Below are 25402 nucleotides of genomic sequence, written 5' to 3'. Positions count from 1 at the left end.
CCTACATCCTTCTGAATCTGGTTAGTGTATTCATCTCTTGGTCTCCCTCTATTATTTTTACCCTCCACGCTGCCCTCCAATGCTAAATTGCTGATCCCTTGATGCCTCAGAACATGTCCTACCAACCGATCCCTTCTTCTGGTCAAGTTGTGCCACAAACTCCTCTTCTCCCCAATTCTATTCAATACCTCCTCATTAGTTATGTGACCTACCCATCTAATCTTCAGCATTCTTCTGTAGCACCACATTTCGAAAGCATCTATTCTCTTCTTGTCTAAACTATTTATCGTCCATGTTTCACTTCCATACATGGCTACACTCCATAGACACACTTTCAGAAACGACTTGCTGACACTTAAATCTATACTCGATGTTGACAAACTTGTCTTCTTCAGAAACGCGTCCCTCACCATTGCCAGTCTACATTTTATATCCTCTCTACTTCGACCATCATCAGTTATTTTGCTCCCCAAATAGCAAAACTCCTTTACTACTTCAAGTGTCGCATTTCCTAATCTAATTCCCTCAGCATCACCCGACTTAATTCGGCTACATTCCATTATCCTCGTTTTGCTTCTGTTGATGTTCATCTTATATCCTCCTTTCAAGACACGATCCATTCCGTTCAACTGCTCTTCCAAGTCCTTTGCTGTCTCTGACAGAATTACAATGTCATCGGCGAACCTCAAAGTTTTTATTTCTTCTCCACGGATTTTAATACCTACTCCAAATTTTTCTTTTGCTTCCTTTATTGGTTGCTCAATATAAAGATTGAAAAACATCGGGGATAGGCTACAACCCTGTCTAACTAACACACTACTATACCAAAATCTTAGACATGGCTGTGAAACAGCAACTTTGTAATTCAGAATAGATTAATAATCATCAGTCTACACTAATATATGTGTAAGGTATACAAATTTGTCCTGGATCTGTTTCACACATTGTCTAACCAATTACATACCATGCTTTAACTGCTACAAATACAGGCGATAGCCCGTGCACTGAAACTGCCCTGTACTGATCAAGAGGTATATGTCCAACTTTACAGCAGCTAATTTGCTTACAGGAAAGACACTTAAAGGCCAACCCAACCTGCCATGTACGTGGCACAAATGACGGCACTTATTCACTCCGCAGTACGACGAATTACTGTGGCGGTGATCAGTCTTCTTGTAGACTGGCAGGTTGATTTATTTATTTTTGGAGTGGCGGCTGCTGCATTTTTTTGGTTTTGGGTTGTAATGCAGACATGTAGTTTTTTAGGGACTGGACACATTATGAGTAACAGTATAACTACCCAGCATAGCTCAGCCAACTGCAGCACCTCCAAGTGACGTAAGGCACAGGAGTTCGGCGCGATTCGACTCGACGGGGACTGAAGAATGGTTGTGTAAAAAAGAATTTTTGGTACTGTAGGATTTTAAAATCTATATTAAGTTTATAAAAAGAAAAATAATGTAGTGTTCAGCCAGTAAATATTTTATACTTGACGCACGCCGCTGTCAGCGACCTCTGCAGTTTTACGTGGCAACCACTGGTGTGTGTGAAGTGCCAGTTCCCTAATGCACATCCTGTGTGGCACAATTAGGTGTCATTAGGGGAGGTTTACTATCTTTGGCCCGAAAAAAGCATGATATATGAGAATTTTTTTCTTGTGATGTGTTATAGATATCAATGTCAAATTGGGTCAAAATGTTTATTGGTATTTCCTCTACAAACTGGAATTTTTTCGACCAGAAATGTAGAAGAGCAAAGGCGGAAGTGCCGTCGGAACGAAACAAAATTTTGATGTAGACCTCCACACGCGGTACGTCACAGGTCAACCGGCTCGTCTGAAATCGAAATTGAGTTGACGTTAGCGAAGTGTATAAGATACTTTAGGAGTTATACCTCGCTTAAGTTATTTGGACCATAGGAAACAAAATGGCGGCCATTTGAAAAAAAAAAAAAAATAGAATTTTTTTTTTCATCAGTTTTCCGACTTCATCGGCCAAGTAAAAATATTTATAATTGATGGATCTGAATAAAAGTGGTACAACTCCTAGACAATTTAGTTAGCTTCACCAGAAACAAAGAATCATCCCAATCGGTTGAGTAGGTTTGAAGCCACCATCTCGCGCGATTAAAAAAGTCATTTAGAGAAAAACACATTTGAAGTTTTGACTACATATAAATGCAATATTATGCAACATACATTCAATCTGCTATTCTGGAACAATAAACTAGTCCTTCCTCTTCCTCACAGAGAATGTCCTGCTCGATCCGGGACATCCTGTGCTGCTCCAGAGTCGCTAGTACGGCCGGTGACAAGCGGTTTTCGGCCGCTCGAATCCGGTGGTCGTCCGAATGCTCAGCGAATTGCCTCGAATAGAGTCCCAGGGCGACGTCCATCGTTGTTACGGTCTCCAGATTTGCTGAATACCCTTCGTCGAAGCTGCTCACTGCCGGGAAAGTCGCAATCTCCACAGTCTTCGCACCAGAATGCAAATGCTTGGGGGCTAACTTCCGAACACACGCGTTCAAACTTTCATTTGAACTTTTGTGTGTTTCCTCCCAAGCGGGCAACGTCCTTGCCACAGTGCATACACCGGTTCCCATGAGATCACTGACTGAATAGTATCAGCTTCGGTCAAGAATACTGTCATAGCAACTGGGAGAGCGGTGTGCTGACCCCACTCCCCTCCTATCCGCATCCTCCACTGAGGTTGACACGGCTGTCAGATGGTCCCGGTAGGCCACTCGTGGCCCGACGACAGAGTGCTTTTTTTTTTCCTCCCAAGCACAGGTACAATAACTCATCCTCCGAAAGAAAAAAACTGGTGTGTGAAAAAGGCCGATTTCAGGCAGGTGCATTTTTTTTGTTCAACCACGAGTAACAAACACTTCCGTTCCGTATCCGGAAAAACCGTTTCAGGGGTGGATTCTAAACACTTTTATGGATCCAAAAATGCAATTTTAAAAAATCAATTTTTTGAACCAAAAATAGTAAACCTCCCCTTAAGTCAGCCATATACTGCTCCGACTACTGCAGGGCCAGTTTCTGTACACCTGTGTCGGTCATACTTACAGCACGGTACATGAATGGTAAGGCAACTTGTAAAATAGAACTGTGACAAATTTCTATAACTTTCACATATATTAGTGTTCTACAATAGTATTACAAATATGTGCCTCATTTGTATAAGATTCTAGTGTCAACTGTAATCTTCTTTGTAGGACGGTTTGAAAACAGACACAGGTCTCCGAAACCAGTCACTGTCGGGAAATAAGAAATAGATACTTCTCAGTGCAACCTATGACGAAGCTAGAATCATTTATTCGAATCAAAAATTAGTCTCGTAAGATATTAGTTTTATCGACGTTTGTTAACAGGAACAGTAAAACACGAAGGATCGCCAGTGCTCTAGCGACAGCGCCACACTGACCGCTACCACTGTGCCAGTCGCTGCTGGAGTTCTTGATGATCCTCTGTGTTTTCCTGATCCTGTTACCACGTGTCTATAAAACGAATAACGCAGTAGACGAATTTGGGAGCACACTCTTAAGTGGGCACATAAAATTCCGCTTTAAAAATCACCTCATTAGTAATGGGAAACAAACTGACGCTTTCCTTCGACGCTCGGCATCTTATGAAAGACGCGACGAATGGGATTCGTTTGGGTCAGCTCCGGCTATACACTGCCAAAACGAAACTGCAAATACCTGTCGAAACACCAGAGAAAATACACCTGACGACCCGTAGGGGACACACCCGGTACGTGAATTATGTTATTTTCACTGTTCTCAGTTTGTCATACCAGTCACGTCCGACGCACTTACTACAACTACAACTAACTGCACAGTTTCCCTTTTGGCCTGTCTTTGAATCTGACTTGCTCCTTCAGATTTTTTTTAAAAAGTGTGTTCACTATACATATGTGTTCAAATTATTAGACTAAACGATTATTTTTGATACTCTTAATTGATCGGTTTTAATGGTTCCGTTCTGAGTAACTCACAGATCACTGAATTTTTCACAGTTGGTAGCATTTGGCATTTTCCCTCCAAATCACGTTGGTGTTAGTTGTCTCTGTACACACTTTGAAATTGTGTTTACACTAATGTTTTATGTTTCTGTGGCGTACTTCAGGTTGTTATTTATTCTATCAACTTCTTGCTACATTAACAAGGTGTTATACAGCTTGTGAAATTGCACGTTTTTTAGCTATAGCAATAAATCGTGGACTTTTCAAATAAAGTGAGGTTACGTGGAAGACAAATGATGTTTCACTTCGGAAAGTTTCGGCTGTGGTAATACTTTTTGCTGAAAATCGTTATACACAGCACGAAATTGCTGACAGCATGAGAACATCACAGAAAACTGGCAGCAGCATCAAACTTTTAGTGCAGTGAATACAAGCGAAACAGGAAAGCAAAATGTGGACGTAAAAGAAATGTCAGTCCTAGAGCAATGAGAAGACTTACAAACATGGCAAAAATGAACTGTAAACTTACTTCTACAGACATGAGGCATCAGCTGAAAGGTTTGGGAGTTGAAGTTTCACCTATGACAGTGAGGAAGAGGCTGTTTGAATGTGGTTTAAAGGCGCGCCGACCAAGGAAAGAACAGAAAATCACACCTACGATGAAAATCGAAAGATTGCAGTGGGCTAAACAACTTCGGGAGTGGACAAATGAGGACTGGGCTAAGGTATGTGCAATGATATGGTAAATTAAGTGGGTCTGATCTCTAAATGAGGAGTTTTGGCTTGAAATTGTGATCTTTTATTGATATTGAAGGAATGCACATCTGAATTTTGGGACTGTTGAGGTCTCCTATGCTACTATTCCCAACTTAACTTGCAATTTTGTACACATGCTTCAGGTATGCTTCAGTGAGGGATCTGTATTCACTGTGATGGAAGAAAGCAGCCAGGATGTTCGTCACAGACCTGGAGAACAGTTCAGAGCTGAGTGTGTGCAGGATTGTGTGAAGCATCCGACTTCCATTGTGGTCTGGAGTGTGATGTCCATGGAAGGTCCTCGCAGATTACACCTTATTGAAGGGACAATGCGGCAAGAACAATATAATTAAGCCCTCGAAAAGGAACTTTTCCCCCAAATAAATGAGTGGTTTCCTAATAAAGATGCCATTTTTATGCATGATGGGGCACCTTGCCACAAAGCCAAATGCGTTTCAAAGTACTTGGAAGAAAAGCAAATGAAAGTGTTGCCCTGACCGGGGAGTAGCCCTGATATGAACCCAACTGCAAATTTATGGGCTATTGTGAAACTGAGGACAAGGAAATTTACAATAACCACCAAACAGGATCTCATGGAGAAACTAGAGGAAATCTGGTACCATGACAATGGTATTAAAATGTCATGCAAAAAGTTAGAAAAAAACTATGCCAAACAGGATCAAAACGTTGATTAAGAACAAAGGCACGCATACAAAGTATTGAATGTTCAAACATAATCTGGATGTGGAGGAGGAGGAGGAGGAGATTAGTGTTTAATGTCCCGTTGACAACGAGGTCATTAGAGACGGAGCGCAAGCTCGGGTGAGGGAAGGATGGGGAAGGAAATTGGCCATGCCCTTTCAAAGGAACCATCCCGGCATTTGCCCGAAGCGTTTTCGGGAAATCGCTGAAAACCTAAATCAGGATGGCCGGAGACGGGATTGAACCGTCGTCCTCCCGAATTGTATGTGGATGCAAATGTGTAATAAATGTAAAGTTTTGGAAAAAATGTCTTCAGTTTAATAATTTGAACACATCTGTAATTTTGGATTTAAATTCATTATTTGTAGCTACTGTTTTTACTGTGTTGCAACAACGAGGCAGTGCACTTGCGACTCGAAGACTAATTTCTTTCAAAATGAGAGCCTCGGGCAGGAAACAAATAAGAAAGAGGCACAGTGAATCTGGTTTACATTGACACACTCAGTTATCAGTACACTACAACCCCCTACATATTATTCCTGTAAGCACTGTGAAGACAAGATGAAACTTACACATTCCACACACACACTGACACTTAAACAGGCATTACTCCCACACTCAGTACACAAATGCAACGGGATAATCCCTAATAACAGATACGGTGGGGAGTAGACTTTTCTGCACATTCACAGATGCAGACTTTTAACAGCATACACTACTGACACAGTGAGCTCTGGATTCCAGGTGAGTGGCAATGCTGAAACACTGCCGCATCACAAACAGAGCTTCTGGCAAAAACGGATGCCGTGGTATTTTGATATTACAAAATACCTAGAAGCCGGAGAGCTTTTTGTGGCAATTGTCACAGTTTCTGTATTTACATAGAATGAATTACACGCATAAACTGACGAGATGGACAAATGCGCATCTGAACTTTGCACAAGTGAGAAAAAAATGACTGTCAATCGACCATCCCGACACGAACTGATGTCTCGACAGAGACAAAGTCTTGAACCTGCAACGTGCTAAGTTGCCACTGCATATCCTGATAGACTACAGAAGTCCAGTTACTGACATAATGGGTTTCATCAAAGACAATGATTTAAGCAGTGGCAGTATGTACTGTAAATAGGACTCTGTATTTAAATTTGTAAGCAGCTATTTTCTTCAAAAAATATCAGTACATTCAGGTAAACATTAAGCTACCAATAAGAAATATGCATGAACTATTTACCGGATTTACCCGATTAAGAGACGAGTTTTTTGCCCAAAGTGATCATTTGAGAAACATAGTGTCACCTTAAACTTAGCGACTAAACTATTGCTGTAGAGGTCAACTTTTTTACATTGTTTAATAGATTAATACAGGGGTCGTCTTACATTTGCAGACGAAGCTTTGAAGATTTTGTACAAATTAATTTTAAACAACCCTGAAAAGACGGGCACAATCAAACAATATTTGTGTTCGGATAAGCTCGGGATTTCCCAGTACACCAAAGAGCTCGATACAATTTTTTTGAACACAGTAGGAAATAACATTACATTCTATTGACTTACAAGGTTTTGTTGTATTTGAACAGGTCTGCAATAAAAATTCTCACAGATGTACGGATACTGATACACACACTTAAGTAGCTTTTTAAGTAAAAGTAACACCCGCATGAGAAAATCTTGTTCTTCGATAATCATTACTCGATTCTGAACCCGAGTCAATATTTTGTTCGGTTATAAGAAACTAACGATTTACCGAGTGGGTTGCAAGTGAGAAATCTGCTTGCAGTACACCTATTAGAACGCCAGACTGTTATGAGCTTTTAATCAGTTTTAGAACAATATATGACATTCCGATGAAACGAGAAGAATTAATCCACAATGAAATGTCTAACAAACAACATAAATCATATTAAACTGTCTGTAATCATTGTCACGGAAATACAATATATTGGAAAGTACCACCGTGAAGATAGTACAAACACACTTTGCTAAATCACAGGATGAGCAAAAGTTTGAGAATTGGACTGAATAGTGATTGCGATCTTTTTTTATATATTAGTCACTGTTTACACATAGGACCTGAACCCTAGAAGGTATTGCCATCCACGTTTCACCTTTGCTCGAGCACAACACTATGGAAAATTGGAGTGGGGGGGGGGGGGGGGTTACAGTGACGGCATCTCGGCTGAGAGCTAGGAGTGCGGGGCGGGGAGTGTCGAGCAGGCGGAAATTTCACTGGGCAGCCAACTGTGGGAAAGTATACTGTGTACTGTGGGTTTTTATGTACATTTAACACGTTTAAACTGGCGTTTTCTTGAATCCATTTGCACTCTGAATCGAACTGACTATAAAATTGGACAAACGCGACAGTGGCGTACTTAGGTGTTTCGTGCAGCAATGTTGTCGACACTCGCCGTAACGTATGATGGGAATGACTGAGGGGGTATATCACCTGCTGGTCCTCACAGCCAGTGAGAGAGAGGTGGGCAAAAGATACGTTTGGAGGCGAGACACACTGTAACTCTCTCATGTCAGCTATGTGCTCACAAAAAAACAGCTGTGTTCTCATGCCCTGCAGTAACTACAACATCAGAAATTGCAACATATTCAGAAGAAACAGCCAAATATTTGCTTCACAGGTGTCCTGATAGAATGACAATGATAACAAATAGTGACATTAGAGACAACATACTAAGTAAATAAAGAAGGAAGTGAAGATTAAATTTAATGTACACGATTCCTTTTTGTTTATTTTATTTCCCATTGTATTATCAAAAAGCAGTCAATTAATAAAAGAAATAAACTTAGAATACGTATAACGTTAACTTTTTAGACAGACCTCTTACATCAATAACAGTTTGTAATTTTGATTAGTAAGAATTATTAAAAAATAAATTTTATCAAAGACCTAATTTATTGAAAAAAGGAAAAGAAAAGAAATTTGGGAAGGGTGGGGGGGGGGGGGGGGGGTGAAGCGTCATCCTAAACTTGGGTAAATATGGTAATATACCAAATGAACGCATTTGTATCCAGGGGAACAGCAACCGTTACAAATTAATATTCTGGAGCAACCACAGGTTACATGTAGCTTTTGCTTTACTTTAACATGAATACAGAGGCTGTGCAAAAAGCTGTGAACTTGGCCACTGAACAACTCAGCAACTGGGCAAAAATCAACAGATTAACTACCAACACCAAAAAGACAGCTTCCATGAACTTTCACACAAGACAAAATGCAAATTCCTCTCAGCCATTTGTCACTATAAATAACCAGTCAATAGATACCGACACTGTTTTCAAATTCCTGGGTCTGTGGGTTCAAGATAACCTGAAATGGAATACACATACAGGAAAGGTAAATGCCAGGATTTCTACTGGCTGTTATGCATTGAGTGTACTGAAAACATGTGCTGACCTGAAAACATTAAACAGTGTGTACTACGCTTACATACAAGCCCACCTAAAATATGGTGTAATATTCTGGGGAAATTCTTCAACTGTTCTGAGCACATTCAGAATCCAGAAGAGAGCAATGAGGATTATTACTGGGAGCAAACGCAGAGACTCCTGCAAACCCATCTTCAGAAAGTTGGAAATCCTTACACCGCCTTGCCTCCACATTCTCGAGACTCTAAAATTTTTCAAAAACCACATAGTGCGAACTCACCCCAGAGTCGTGAAAAATAATGAAATACATGAATACAACACCTGGAAAAACGTAAACCTGTATGTTATATGTAAAAACACTCAACTGTGTAAAAAGGGAGCTTTCCACATGGGCCTCCAACTGTTCTACAATCTTCCCACTAGTATTAAGTCCCTCAAAGACAACATAAAATTTAGCAGAGCCGTGAAGTCATATTTGTTGTTACACTGTTTTTACTTTGTAAATGAATACTTAGAACAGTAATCTTACTGTTTGGGTTAAATTGAAAACACTGAGCAATATAATACATTAGGATACTATAGGCCTATGTTAATATACGTTAACAATGTTAAATGATATTTTCCGACATCTGCAACAGACTGTGTACCGTCAGATCACATGGAATAAATAAATAAATAAATAAATAAATACCAGTGTGAGCATCTTCAGAAATTAAGTAGCTCAGGGCCACATGTTACAAATATTTATTATATTTCCAGAATGAGATTTTCACTCTGCAGCGGAGTGTGCGCTGATACGAAACTTCCTGGCAAATTAAAACTGTGTGCTGGGCCGAGACTCGAACTCGGGACCTTTGCCTTTCGCAGGCAAATGCTCTACCTGCAGAGTGAAAATCTCATTCTGGAAACATCCCCCAGGCTGTGGCTAAGCCGTGTCTCCGAAATATCCTTCCTTCCAGGAGTGCTAGTTCTGCAAGGTTCGCAGGAGAGCTTCTGTAAAGTTTGGAAGGTAGGAGACGAGGTACTGGCAGAAGTAAAGCTGTGACGACGGGGTGTGAGTCGTGCTCGGGTAGCTCAGTCGGTAGAGCACTTGCCCGCGAAAGGCAAAGGTCCCGAGTTAGAGTCTTGGCCCGGCACACAGTTTTAATCTGCCAGGAAGTTTCAAGTTTCATTCATTATATTAAGAGTTTTTTATATTTTTATGTATGACAGTTGCACTGCACATGGCCCAATACTCATAATGTGTCACCCTCGGCTATATAATTTCTGAAGACGCTCATGCTGCTCGACTGAAACATCAAGAAAATAAAAAAGTTACATGCAACTCGTTGAGTGTTCTAGAATTTTAGCTACTTAATATGTTTCAGACTTTTCTCCTAAGGAGATATTAAACTTTTTAATTTCCTCGATTAAATTTAGATGCCATAACTGTGATTAGAATTAAGAAATATTGGGACTACAGTGTGCCGACGGTAGGGCCGGAATGTGGCGCAGTCCACGTGAAGCCGTGGACACCAGTTGTCTGCGAAGCACGGTGCAAGCTGGTGGTGGCTGCATAATCGTATGGGCTGTGTTTACATCGAATGGACTGTAACCTCTGGTCCAACTGAGCCGACAATTGACTGTGAACGGTTACGTTCAGCTACTCAGAGACCATTTGCAGCCATTCATGGACCTAACATTCCCACGACAATGAGCCACCAGGCCACAATTGTTCGCAGTTGTTTTGAAGAACATTCTGGACAATTCGAGTGAACGATTTAGCCACCCACATTGCCCGACACAAATCCCACCGAAACTTTAGGGGACATAATTGAGAGGTCAGTCGGTGCACAAAATCCTCAACCCGCAATACTTCCGCAATTACAGATGTATAGAGGCACCGTGCATCAATATTTCTGCAGGAGACCTAGAACGACTCGTTCAGTCCGTGCCGTGTCGAGTTGCTGGTATCCCGTGACTTCATACACCACACTGTGTGCCTTAATACTTAACATTTTGTCATAAAACTAAAACAGCACCAGGGCAACTTCACAAAACATATTGTTGTTGTTGTTGTTGTTGTTGTTGTGCTCTTCAGTCCTGAGACTGGTTTGACTCAGCTCTCCATGCTACTCTATCCTGTGCAAGCTGCTTCATCTCCCAGTACCTACTGCAACTCACATCCTTCTGAATCTGCTTAGTGTATTCATCTCTTGGTCTCCCTCTATTATTTTTACCCTCCACGCTGCCCTCCAATGCTAAATTTGCGATCCCTTGATGCCTCAGAACATGTCCTGCCAACCGATCCCTTCTTTTTGTCAAGTTGTGCCACAAACTCCTCTTCTCCCCAATCCTATTCAATACCTCCTCATTAGTTACGTCATCTACCCATCTAATCCTCAGCATTCTTCTGTAGCACCACATTTCGAATGCTTCTATTCTCTTCTTGTCCAAACTATTTATCGTCCATGTTTCACTTCCATACATGGCTACACTCCATACAAATACTTTCAGAAACGACTTCCTGACACTTAAATCTATACGCGATGTTAACAAATTTCTCTTCTTCAGAAACGCTTTCCTTGCCATTCCCAGTCTACATTTTATATCCTCTCTACTTCGACCATCATCAGTTATTTTGCTCCCCAAATAGCAAAACTCCTTTACTACTTTAAGTGTGTCATTTCCTAATCTAATTCCCTCAGCATCACCAGACTTAATTCGACTACATTCCATTATCCTCGTTTTGCTTTTGTTGATGTTCATTTTATATCCTCCTTTCCAGACACTGTCCATTCCATTCTTCCAGGTCCTTTGCTGTCTCTGACAGAATTACAATGTCATCGGTGAATCTCAAAGTTTTTATTTCTTCTCCGTGGATTTTAATACCCACTCCGAATTTTTCTTTTGTTTCTTTTACTGCTTGCTCAATATTCAGATTGAATAACATCGGGGAGAGGCTACAACCCTGTCTCACTCCCTTCCCAACCACTGCTTCCCTTTCATGCCCCTCGACTCTTATAACTGCCATCTGATTTCTGTACAAATTGTAAATAGCCTTTCGCTCCCTGTATTTTACCCCTGCCACTTTTAGAATTTGAGAGAGAGTATTCCAGTCAACATTGTCAAAAGCTTTCTCTAAGTCTACAAATGTTAGAAACGTAGGTTTGCCTTTCCTTAATCTTTCTTCTAAGATAAGTCGTAAGGTCAGTATTGCCTCACGTGTTCCAATATTTCTACAGAATACAAACTGATCTTCCCTGAGGTCGGCTTCTACCAGTTTTTCCATTCGCCTGTAAAGAATTCGTGTTAGTATTTTGCAGCTGTGACTTATTAAACTGATAGTTCGGTAATTTTCACATCTGTCAACACCTGCTTTCTTTGGGATTGGAATTATTATATACTTCTTGAAGTCTGAGGGTATTTTGCCTGTCTCATACATCTTGCTCACCAGATGGTAGAGTTTTGTCATGACTGACTCTCCCCAGGCTGTCAGTAGTTCTAATGGAATGTGGTCTACACCTGGGGCCTTGTTTCGACTCGGGTCTTGCAGTGCTCTGACAAACTCTTCACACAGTATCGTATCTCCCATTTCATCTTCATCTACATCCTCTTCCATTTCCATAATATTGTCCTCAAGCACATCGCCCTTGTATAGGCCCTCTATATAGTCCTTCCACCTTTCTGATTTCCATTCTTTGCTTAGAACTGGGTTTCCATCTGAGCTCTTGATATTCATACAAGTGGCTCTCTTTTCTCCAAAGGTCTCTCTAATTTTCCTGTAGGCAGTATCTATCTTACCCCTAGTGAGATAAGCCTCTACATCCTTACATTTGTCCTCTAGCCATCCCTGCTTAGCCATTTTGCACTTCATGTTGATCTCATTTTTGAGACGTTTGTATTCCTTTTTGTCTGCTTCATTTAGTGCGTTCTTATATTTTCTTCTTTCATCAATTAAATTCAATATTTCTTAAGTTACCCAAAGATTTCTGCTAGCCCTTGTCTTTTTACCTACTTGATCCTCTGCTGCCTTCACTACTTCATCCCTCAAAGCTAACCATTCTTCTTCTACTGTATTTCTTTCCCCCATTCCTGTCAATTGTTTCCTTATGCTCTCCCTGAAACTCTGTACAACCTCTGTTTCTTTCAGTTTATGCAGGTCCCATGTCCTTAAATTTCCACCTTTTTGAAGTTTCTTCAGTTTTAATCTACAGTTCATAACCAATAGATTGTGGTTAGAGTCCACATCTGCCCCTGGAAATGTCTTACAATTTAAAACCTGGCTCCTAAATCTCTGTCTTACCATTATGTAATCTATCTGATACCTTCTACATTACATAATATACAAGTCTGTGATGAGTATTTTGATGCATATTGTTTATATACTTTGTAAACACACTATCCAAAATGCAAAGCGGCCCAACCCACTATAGCAATATTTATTGTTAATACAGGCACAGATTAAGTTTCCACGAGTTCCTTCTTTTGTTGCTGCGTACTTTGATAAGTTACATATGTCTGAAAGTTGTCCTTCTTGATGGGATCTACAGAACACAATGGATGAATGGGAAAAAATGTAAAGAAAAGGGATGCGTTCTCACCGTGTCGGCCGCTGTGAAAGCGTCCAGTGGTTCTTCCTTGACGGGAACACGAGGAGACGACATGTGGGCAGGTTATTAATGTTCACGGGTGTCAACCTCTCCGAATTGGTTCGTGTTTGTAGAAACTGTTGATATAAGAACAGACAGTCGAATCATCAACTCCATGTAGAACAAGTAAACTAAATATTGTAACAAAGATTAAAACCAAATCACGTAGCTTTCATAACTATGAACTGCCAGTAGACACGGATTTATCATAATTTTGTTTCGAATTTGACCGAGTACGACCAGTCACACGTACTTCCGAGAGGGCGATGCTTCAGATAACACCAACTGAGTTGCCTCGTATTTGGCAGGTCACTTGTATACGACCTAAAATGAATGATTAAGATATTTTGGCTCAACACCCCATTTTTGAGAAACCCACATCTGAAGTTCACCACACGCAATCGCCTCAGAATTGACAGAATCGAATAGATAATTGAAAACTGAGCATTCTTCATCATATACGGGTTTCCCACACACATATCTCCATAGAAATCAGGAAAAGGAACTATTATGACTGCTGCTTATGCACCCAAAAGGTGAACACTGTACGAGGAAAGTGACATTGTCGTAGCAACTACAGAGCAGAGAACCCGCATTTGATTTTCACATATATGCTGCCCTGAAAATAAAAAAGAAATAGTACACATTGAAAGACAAAATTGATTTTGATCCAATGACGGCATATGCCACCTGCGAGATAGTAGATGTAGTAGATGTACCGATAACGGTTTGAATGTCATCCACCAACAGACAGCATACCGGGGCACTATCTGTGTCTACCGTTCGACATGGAATGCTCACACCCAGAAGGTTCAGTGTCGTGCAAATGTGTGAAGCAACCGAGCCACGGAGACAAACTCGAGATTACTACAGCCAACCGAGCAAGTTTCAAAGGGGTCAAACTGTGGCCCTCTGAGTAACGGGATGGTCCTTTTGGAGAATTACGACACAAGCCGGACATAGTGCGTCAGTCGTACAACGATGCCGGTATCAGTGGTCACGTGAAGATTCTCACGTGTGTAGATGAGGTTCCGGACATCCACACAAGACAAGACACTTGCCACGACGGTCGTACTGAGAGACCGCAGCTACCACGACACAGGTGAGTGAGCTTGCCAGCCCAGACGAGTCGACACGAATTGCTGCGAAATGTCTACTAGCAGTGAGATTACGGACCCGCACATCTCTGTCCCGTCTTCCACTCGTCCCAAAGCGTCGACGTGCACGGCTCCACAAGTGCCGTCAGAGGATCGCTCGGAAGACGGAACGGCGCGCCTCGGTCGTCGGCGACAAAAGCGTATTCTGCCCGCAAGTGAGTGACGGTCATTTGCACGTACCACACAGACCCGGTCAGTGTCGTGTCGTACAGCGTATTCGTCGGAGACACACCGGGGCCACCGCAGACCTCGACATCCTACGTCCCACACGGATTTCTGCGGGCATTTGACGCAGCATCGCTCGTCTGTTAGTGCTGACAACTACATAAACACTGCTGCTCTCAGTTAAGTGAAAGCTGCTGACCACTGCCTCGTCTGTAGTGAGAAGTAGTGCCCGAAATTTGGTATTCTCAGCACACTTTTGATACTGTGGATCTCTCAATACTGAGTAAGCTACAACTCTCGTTCACATTTCAGGTTTCTAGAGAGCACGGTAACGCACTCGGTACACGAGAATGTTGTCGGATCCATTCTTTTTCCGTTCTCGCAACAGGAAGGTGATATGTTGTTCCACCAGAATAATCCTTACAAAAACACTGTGCTCGGGGAACTCGATGTGCTCTGTGAGACGTGCACCCTGGCCGGCACGATCTCCAGACTCGTCTGCAATCGAGCAGGGGGGGGATATAACGAGAGGAGAATAGACTCTCGGGAGTCGTCGACCGACAACTCTTACAGAACTACACGGACAGGTTGAGCAGGCGTGGCACAACATATCCCAGGACAGTATTCGCTCTCTGTACAATTGACTGGATGCCACAGTCGGCACCTACATTGCCACGTGCAGAGGCTACACCATGAATTAATACGGATGTTTCGGCACGGGTCAATGTCTGGTACCCAAAAACTGCTCTGCTACTGATCTGTAAATGTCATCATTTTATGTACTCCATATGCACTGTTGCAACAATGAATCTTGAGTGAATTTGAAACCTCTAAAAGCGTCTACTGGTATTGTTTCCGGCAGTGTGCACTGCCGTTTCTTTGCCTCCCCTCCCCCCCCCCCCCCCCCAAATTCTAAACTGGTAGTAATAGGAGGTTTAACAAAAGTAATCTAATAAGAAATAACAACATAGGCAAACAAATTTCTCAAACGACTTTAATTAGTAAAGAATTAAAAATTTAATCCCTGGTTCTTTGCAACAGCTCTTTTACTCACTCCGTTACGTGTCCTCAGTTTCCTTCAGAGAACTACGCGGACGGTACTTGCCGTAATCGTTCGAAGCGAACACACTCGCAGCACCGAGAATATGTAACAACTGCAGTCTTCACGAAACTACATTGCTCCTTCCGAAGATTTGGCAGAAAACAAGTCTTTGTTGACATTTAAAAATATTTCTGTTTTGAGAATTACTTTTGATGCTTATCACGCACTGCCTGAAAAATCAATGCTGAAAGTTGATCACGAATTAAGCTGCCAATTATCACTGCAGCCGTGCAATTCCTGCTGCAGACTGCAGTTTCGAAGTGTCGACCTTCGATCGTGCGAGACAGTTGATTTTTGTTATCTGTCGACATGCCGTCACACATTACACTATTACTTTGTCCACTGCAGGTATCCAATATTAGACAAAACTCGTTATCAGCAACGTATGGGTTTACAATGTTCTCAAGATACTGAATTTGTCAGTTTACTAGATTTGGAGCAAGTGACAATTTTTCAGCAAGTCAGTTATACGATATGCCGAGGACCAAATTAATCGTCAGTTTCTTACAAGCACGAGAAAACTTTATACGACAATTTTTCGGATGCTGTGCTGGAACATTGTGCCACGTATGAAGCGGTGGTATATGCTGCTACTCGAGGTAGTAACATGTCCCACTTCCTTTCTACTGTGCCGTGAAAGATGTGTAGGAACCTTAATTTACGGTAGTAGTGACAGAGGAAAGACCTTATACTGTGCGCACAGTTTTTATTTATGCGCAGATACGAAATGCAAATGTGAGTACCGTACAGCCACGAGGCACAATTGAGGGCGAGTCTTTTACTGGTGGGGAGGAGCCGTTTACACTTTGACGTCGCAACTTGGGGGTCCGTGGATGCCGACGAAGCAATGGCTGTTGTTCCAGAGAAGATGGTTTGAAGTGAGTGGATTAATTACACATGTATGTCTTGGTTTTTGTGGATAATAACAATCTGTCAACAACTCTGCTTATTAAAAGCTCAAATAAGAATGTTTAACTGGTATGTTGAAAGTATTATTGGGACTGCCAAAATACGTAAGGATTTTGAAAAGCAGCAGTTATGTGGTTTTGCAGCGGGTAGCAAACTTAATCTTCCATTATCACAGTGGTTTCCTTTGAACCAGGGGTCTCCAAACTTTTTAGTCCACAGGCCACATTGACTTCCCACGAAGTCATAAGGGCCAAGATCTACCAAGTGGGATTGAAGCAACCTAGCACTCCACGATCACTGTATTGTAAGGCTAAAGGAAAGATGAAATCACAAAAATCTAAGGTTGTGGAAACAGCTAAAAAAAAATATTTTATACGATTTACTTGCTATGTGTAATTTACAACGTAATCAAAAGAAAGTGAAACCTCGCTTAAGAATCATCTTCCATAATGATTTATTACTAAGGCTAGTGGCCGAAGTGGCATCTATTTGAAAGACTTGCACCAGACTCGTGGGTAGAATAAAATGCAAAGAATTTTTTTACTTAAAATGTTTTCGCCAAACTAGTGTGTTAAATGTTGTTTTTTTTTCACTATCGGACAGAGAACGGTCTGTCTGTTTATTGTGGTTAGCCACAAGTTTAACCACGACCTTCCGCTTCGTAAAGATAGAGCTCCGACAATGTCGCGGTGTATCGGTCGTGACAGGCCTCGAAACTCAATTGTTGGCAGTATAGGTACCACCTCAAATATTTTGGGGGCCAGATACCGGGGATGTCCGGCCAGCTGACGCGGGCCGCGGGTTGTAGTTTGGAGACTGCTGCTTTAGACGGAAAAGAAGTTCGGTTTAGCTACGAGTGGCAATGCACGGCACGGCCACAACATCGAGGAGTGACACAAGTGCATAAAGGGAAGACCTGGTGGTAATTGCAGACATACGACTGGGAGATAGACGTACGACTGGCAGATCACTGAATTGATACTCCAGTTAAAAACTTCCCAACAGCAAACAGCAGTGGTAACATTCCAACGAATGCACAATTTGACATATACTACCAACTGTGACAACCACTAGTTTCTCTCCGTTATGCGATAATACGCACAGATTGCTCCTATTCGCAGAAACCGTACTCTGAATTGTTTTCGTACAATAGGCCTTAAAATTCTAATTCTTCACTAATTCGTGCTGTCTACTTTGTTATAACTCCTTATCGATTTATTGTTGTATTAACCCTCCTATCACAACCCATCTGGATGTGAAAAAAACACAAATGGGAAAAAAACAACTGCCAATTATGTCCAAGAATCTAACAGTTTGTCTGCTCGGTGGACCTTTTTCTACACGTCTGCCCAAATTTTGCACCATTCGTACAACAGTATTGCTAGTAGCAACACTGTGAGGGTGCAAATCAGGTTTCTTCAAATAGACACTGTAACAGCTGTTAAGTGTCAGTTACCTCTGATATCGCACACGGCGAGTTCACGTCAGTGAAGAACGCCTTCAAGACGAGTCAGACGCTACTATCGACACCCCGTCTAGTTCAGACGAGGTCGCGCAGTAGGGCCACGAGGAGCCGGACGATCCTTCTGCGCTACTGCAGTGAGACCTGGCAGGAACGTAGCCACTGTGACGACTGCTGACACCGGCGGTTACGAGAACGTACGGTCGCAAGGAGACCGGATCGCAGACGGTCACACGGCACTACCGAGAGGAGAGACCGTCGTGTTCAGCGTGCGGCTGTGGCGGGTCGTTCTCGAGATACGGCTGCAGCCTGAGCAGCAGTCGACACCACACTGACACAACGAACTGTCGCAAATCGTTTACTCGAAGGTCAGCTCCGGGGCAGATGCCCTGCGGCGTGCATCCCACTCACATCAAACGCCACTGTCTACAACTTCTGTAGTGTCGCGGAATAGTAAAGAGTCGGAAACGTGGAATATTGTCAAAGTTTCGTTCCCTGTGCCGAGAGCCAGAAGCAGTACGTTAGCCGAGAGGTAGGAGGATTTCACATATATCGAAATGTGCCGTCACGCAGGGGCAACGGCCGGGTTACACACGACGGGTGAGAGAGAATTGCTTAGCGCACGGGTTCGTGTCAGACGGAGACTTTCGTAGAGCGCGAGACAGAGGTATAGCGTCAGCAACTTTGTGTAAGTCGGCCGCAACGACACGTGACTCTGTTGCGAGAACACCTGAGGGGCGAGTACTACAGATGAATCGGCAGTACAAGTGGAACGAATGCGGTCATTACAAACGAGCACGACGTCAGGCCGTCGCTCGTGCTTCCTTTAAATACGCCAGCTTTGATAGCGACGAGGCACTCTCACTCGCACTCGCAGTCGCAGTTAGATGTGTAAGGGGTCGCTGCGTAGCGCACAGCTCGGTAATCAATATGTTAATCTTTATTGAGCAGATTTCGCAGTAACGGCGGGCCGTCCGGCAGCAGACGTGAGGGGACAGTACCGGCTCCGGTCCTCTCTGCTGCCGCTGTCAATCGGTGACCCGGGATTAGCGGACATCGCGGCAGACTCGCGCGCCGCCAATGCCGACCACACCGGTGAGCCGTCGTCGAGACCGTGCGGGGCATAGGCCCCGTGCATCCGCCGTCACGACCGGGTTGAGCCGACGACGCCGGGGGACTGCGGCCCGTTCCGCCCGTCCGCTGCGGACGAGCCACTGGGAGCAGCAGGGAAGAAGACGGGGTGGGATAGAGTACTCTCCGCACTACGAGAACGCCTCTCGTGCAGACAGCACCGGGACTCGAACCCGGAGCCACCTGCCGTCCGCCGCCGAGCGGGCCGGCCAGCCGAGTGCCGCCAGCCACGCGCAGCCAGAGTGAGGACATTCCTTCCCTACGTCACAGCACGCGGCGCTGCGCTAGCGAGACTGGTGCGGCCCGGATCTGGTGTCGTCGCTACGAGTCAGCGAGGACTCGGGGAACGTCGTCGATATCGATATCACACTGTACTCGGCAGAAATAAAGGTGTTACAAATTAATAATGTTTCTTTGGCGTTTCTGACACTTCTACAGTCATTTCCTAGCATCCTGAGAACTGGAGAGGTCACCGCTCGGCCATCCAGTCCACCGTAGGCGACCAGGGCCACAGAGGTGCCTACAGATTTGGTGTCAGAAGTGGTCGTGTCCACCGCCAACAGATTTGGTGTCGGAAGTGGTCGCACCCACTGCCTACACTTCAGTAGCATTGAGTTAAGAACCCATCAGAGGGCATGCAGGGGGTGTGTCGTGTTTTCCAATCGGAGCCGGTTTTGCCTCGGCGTCAGTAATAACCTGCTGTCGGTCAGGGACGGCCTGCAGCAGACCTGTGTGCCTGCTCGACACGTCGGACCTACGCCCGGTCTAGGGTGCGATTTCGTACAACAGCTGGAATGTTCTCGTCATTATCTCACACACCCTGACTGCAAATTTGTACACCAGTCTGATGATTCGAGCTGTTGTGCTGCCGTCTGGTCGAATCCTGAAACTGACAGCAGTGAGATTTTTGGGAAAATTTTAAGTGTATATCGACAGGATAGGCAGGTGTGGAATAGAGGTGGTGTATTTGTCACAGTAGACAAGAAAATCAAACCAGCAAGGTAGAAATTGAAGCTACATGTGAAAGTGTCTGGACAAGACTCAGTATGATGGGTGACCATAAAATGATAACTGGAACCTTATATCTCAATAGATTCATTTTCTGATGTAACCATAAAATTTACAGAGAAGCTCAGTTCACTTGCATGTAAGTTCCCCAGTCATACAGTAAACATTGGTGGAGACTTTAATCATCCGACAATTACTTAGGAAAACTGCAGTTTTGGCAGAGGTGGGTGTGACAAGACATTCTGGGAAACATTACTAAATTCCTTCCCAGAAACTATCTGGAACTGATAGGAACCCACTCATGATGGAAATATACTGAATCTAATGGCAATAAATAGATCTGCTCTCATATGAAACTTCCTGTCAGATTAAAACTGCGTGCCGGACCGAGACTCGAACTCGAGACCTTTGCCTTTTGCGGGCGTGTGCGTGGTAGAGCACGTGCCCGCGAAAAGTGAAGGTCCCGAGTTTCAGTCTCGGTCCGGCACACAGTTTTATCTGCCAGGAAGTTTCAAAATCAGCGCACACTCAGCTGCAGAGTGAAAATCTCATTCTGGAAACATCCCCCAGGCTGTGGCTAAGCCATGTCTCCGCTGTATCCTTTCTTCCAGTAGTGCTAGTTCTGCAAGGTTCGCGGGAGAGCTTCTGTAAAGTTTGGAAGGTAGGAGACGAGGTACTGGCAGAAGTAAAGCTGTGAGTACCGGGCGTGAGTAGTGCTCGGGTAGCTCAGACGGTAGAGCACTTGCTCACGATAGGCAAAGGTCCCGAGTTCGAGTCTCAGTCCGGCACACAGTTTTCATCTGCCAGGAAGTTTCATATCGGCGCACACTCCGCTGCAGAGTGAAAATCTCATTCTGGAGACCTGCCCTCGTCGAGGAATCCACATCGAAACTGGTATCGGTGACAGTGATGCAGTTGTGGCAACAATGATTACCAAAGTACAAAGGATGGCTAAAAGAACCAGAAAGGTATATAGGTCATTAAACTAGATAAAAAATCAGTAGTGTCGTATTTCAACGTGTAACTTGAAAGTTTCGGCGGAGAACAGGAGCTCTGGGCCAAGTTTAAAAGAATAGTTGATCGTGCACTGGACAGATATATACCCAGTTGACGAGTTCGTAATGTGAAGCTCCACGGTATACTGTCACTTTAAAGAAACTTATGAGGAAACCGAGATTACTGCACGATAGGTGTAAAAGGAAGCATAGGGCTATAGATAGAGATGCACCAAATGAAACACATTTGACTCTAAGAGTGCAATGTGTAACATTTTCAATAACTACCGTAGCATAATACTGTCAAGTGATCTTCCACAGAACCCAAATAAATAGCAGTCATTATCCACAGAACCCAAATAAATAGCAGTCATTATATTGTATTGTACAGAACTGGCAACCTAGAAACAACGGAGAGGCTTTGTCCCTGCCGTAGCCCTCAGTGATTCACAACACCACGACAGGCTACGGCAGTCCACTCACCCCACCGCTGCCCCACATCGAACCCAGGGTTATTGTTCGGTTCGGCCCCCAGTGCACCCCCCCCCCCCCCCTCCGGGAACATCTCACACCAGACGAGTGTAACCCCAGTGTTTGCGTGGTAGAGTAATTACAGTGTATGCATACGTGGAGAAAGTGTTTGCGCAGCAATCGCCGACATAGTGTAACTGAGGTGGAATAAGGGGAACCGGCCCACATTCGCCAAGGTAGATGGAAAACCGCCTTAAAAGCCATCCACAGATTGGCCGGCACACCGGACCTCGACACTACTCTGCCGGGGACCGGCCTTCCCGCGCGGAAAGCACTGTGTGAGACCGCACGGCTAACGGGGCGGGCAATTTCACTCGTACCTGAAAACTGTTAGTGGCACCAAGCTTAGTGTGCAGTCCCTATGAGTGAGACAGGAACTAAAGTTGTGGGTAGCAAAGCAAAAGCAGAAGGAGAAATTTTTAACTCCGATTTCAAATGTTGCTTTACAAAGGAAAACCCAGGAGAACGGCCTCTCACTATTAGTGTCACTGGTGTTGGTGAACTATTGAAGTCGTTAAACTCGAATGAAGCTCCAGGGACAAATGAAATCCCCGTCAGACTCTATACTGAATTTACAGACCAGTTAGCCCCCCTTCTAAATATAATCTAGCGTAGATCCCTCAAACAAAAAAGGGTCGCACCCGTCTACAAGAAGGGTGGTAGAAGTGATCCACAAAACTACTGTTCAATATCCTTGACATCGATTTTTTGTAGAATCTTAGAACATTTTCTGAGTTCAAACATAATGAGGTATCTCAACGGCAACCAGCACAGATTTCGAAAACACTGATCGTGTGAATCCCAACTTGCACTGTTCTCGAGTGACACTGAAATCTTTGGCTCACGGCAACGACATTGATGCAGTATTTCTTGACTTCTGGAAAGCATTTGACACGGTACCACACCAATACTTATTGTCAAAAATTACGATCGTATGGCATACCGTGTGAAATTTGTGGCTGGATTGAGGACTTTTTGGTAGGGAGGATGCAGCGTGTCATCTCCGATGGAGTGTAAGTGTCGGATCAAGTAACTTCAGGTGTGCCCCAGGGTAGTGTGTTGGGACACTTGCTGTTCGTGTTATGTGTTAATGACACTGCAGACTATGTTAACAGTATAATCACGCTTTTTGCAGAGGATGCAGTTATCTATAATGGAGTACTATCTGTGAGAAGCTGCATAAACATTCAGTCAGATCTTGATAAGATTTCAACGTGGTGCAGAGATTGGCATCTTGCTCTAAATGTACAGAAACGTAAAATTTTGCACTTCACAAAACGAGAAAAGTAGTATCCTACGGCTATAATATCGACGAGTCACTGTTTGAATCTGCCAGCCCATACAAATACCTGTGTGAAACACTTTGTAGGGATATGAAATTGAATGATCACATAGGTTCAGTCGTGAGAAAAGCAGGTGGTAGCCTCTGGTTTACTGGTAGAATATTGTGGAAGTGCAATCAGTTTTCACAGGAGACTGCTTACAAATCACTTGTGCAAGTGGTTGTAGAATGTTCCTGAAATGAGTGGGAACCATACCAGATAGGACTAACGGGGGATATTGAACATATACAGAGAAGGGCAGCACGAATAGTCACAGATTTGTTTCATCCGTGGGAAAGTGTCACAGAGATATTGAGGGAACTTAACTGGAAGATCCCTGAAGATAGACAAACTATCTCGAGAGAGCCTGTTAACCAAGTTTCAAGAAACGGCTTGAAATACACTACTGGCCACTAAAGCTGCTACACCACGAAGATGATGTGCTACAGACGTGAAATTTAACCGACAGGAAGAAGATGCTGTGATATGCCAATGATTACCTTTTCAGAGCATTCAAACAAGGTTGGCGCCGGTGGCGACACCTAGAACGTGCTGACACGAGCAAAGTTTCCAACTGATTTCTCATACACAAACAGCAATTGACCGGCGTGGCCTGGTGAAACGTTGTTGTGATGCCTCGTATGAGGAGGAGAAATGCGCACCATCACGTTTCCGACTTTGATAAAGGTCGGATTGTAGCCTATCGCGATTGCGGTTTATCGTATCGAGACATTGCTGCTCACGTCGGTCGAGATCCGATGACTGTTAGCAGAATATGGAATGGGTGGGTTCAGGAGGGTAATACGGAACGTCGTGCTGGATCCCAACGGCCTCGTATCACTAGCAGTCGAGATGACAGGCATCTTATCCGCACGGCTGTAACAGATCGTGCAGCCACGTCTCAATCCCTGAGTCAACAGATGGGGACGTTTGCAAGACAACAACCATCTGCACGAACAGTTCGACGACGTTTGCAGCAGCACGGACTATCAGCTCGGAGACCGTGGCTGCAGTTACCCTTGACGCTGCATCACAGACAGGAGCGCCTGCGATGGTATACTCGACGACGAACCTGGGTGCACGAATGGCAAAACGTCATTTTCTCGGATGAATCCAGGTTCTGTTTAGAGTATCACGATGGTCACATCCATGTTTGGCGACATCACGGTGAATGCACATTGGAAGCGCGTATTCGTCATCGCCATACTGGCGTATCACCCAGCGTGACAGATGGGATGCCATCGGTTACAAGTCTCTGTCACCTCTTGTTCGCATTGACAGCACTTTGAACAGTGGACGTTACATTTCAGATGTGTTGCGACCCGTAACTCTACCCTTCATTCGATCCCTGCAAAACCCTACGTTTCAGCAGGATAATGCACGACCGCATGTTGCAGGTCCTGTACGGGCCTCTCTGGATACAGGAAATGTTCGACTGCTGCCCTGGCCAGCACATTCTCCAGATCTCTCACCAACTGAAAACGTCTGGTCAATGGTGGCCGAGCAACTGGCTCGTCACAAAACGCCAGTCACTACTCTCGATGAACTGTGGTATCGTGTCGAAGCTGCACGGGCAGCTGTACCTGTACACGCCATCCGAGCTCTGTTTGACTTAATACCCAGAGGTGGTTGTTCTGGGTACTGATTTCTCAGGATCTATGCACCTAAATTGCGTGAAAATGTAATCACATGTCAGGTCTAGTATAATATATTTGTCCAATGAATACCCGTTTATCATCTGCATTTCTTCATGCTGTAGCAATTTTAATGGCCAGTAGTGTATTACTCTAGGAATATACTACAAACCTCCATGTATCGCATAACACAGGGATCGTGAGGATTAGTCATTCTTCTCGCACTCCATACATGAATGGAGCAGGGAGAAATCCAAATAACCGGTACAATGGGACATACCCTCACAGTGGCTTGCACAGTATAGACATGCATGTAGACATTCACGAACAGCATTCCGGGGGCTGTTGTCCGACACGATATCACCAACATACCGCTATGTGCGACACCAACACGGTCTGCAGTGTGTCAGCATGTCGCCTCGGCCTGCTCGACCCCAGATCCGTCTCCAATTGAACAAATATGGGACGTCATCAGACGATGACTCCAGTGGTTGACAAGTGGCACAAACCGTCCCTACATCGACCGATCAAGTGCAACAGGCGTGGAA

The 25402-nt window shown here is 43.9% G+C and overlaps 1 protein-coding gene across 16 annotated transcripts in view; it reads right to left on the bottom strand.

The window, feature by feature from the left end:
* Nucleotides 1–25402, bottom strand: part of LOC124553681 (GDNF-inducible zinc finger protein 1-like) — a 128621-nt gene that overhangs the window by 73526 nt on the left and 29693 nt on the right. For 13 of the 16 annotated variants that reach the window (XM_047127571.1, XM_047127578.1, XM_047127570.1 and 10 more), the window contains one exon: nucleotides 13391–13515. The exons of the other annotated variants lie outside the window; for them this stretch is intronic. In XM_047127571.1, the coding sequence (XP_046983527.1) occupies nucleotides 13391–13453 (63 nt within the window). In that variant the 5' untranslated portion in view covers nucleotides 13454–13515. The remainder of the gene's footprint in view (nucleotides 1–13390; nucleotides 13516–25402) is intronic. 16 annotated transcript variants of the gene reach the window in all.

Source organism: Schistocerca americana, chromosome 11, assembly GCF_021461395.2.
Source record: "Schistocerca americana isolate TAMUIC-IGC-003095 chromosome 11, iqSchAmer2.1, whole genome shotgun sequence".
Taxonomy (NCBI): Eukaryota; Metazoa; Arthropoda; class Insecta; order Orthoptera; family Acrididae; genus Schistocerca; species Schistocerca americana.
The sequence above is the reverse complement of the archived record's forward strand: the minus strand, read 5'-3'. Positions and strand labels throughout refer to the sequence as shown.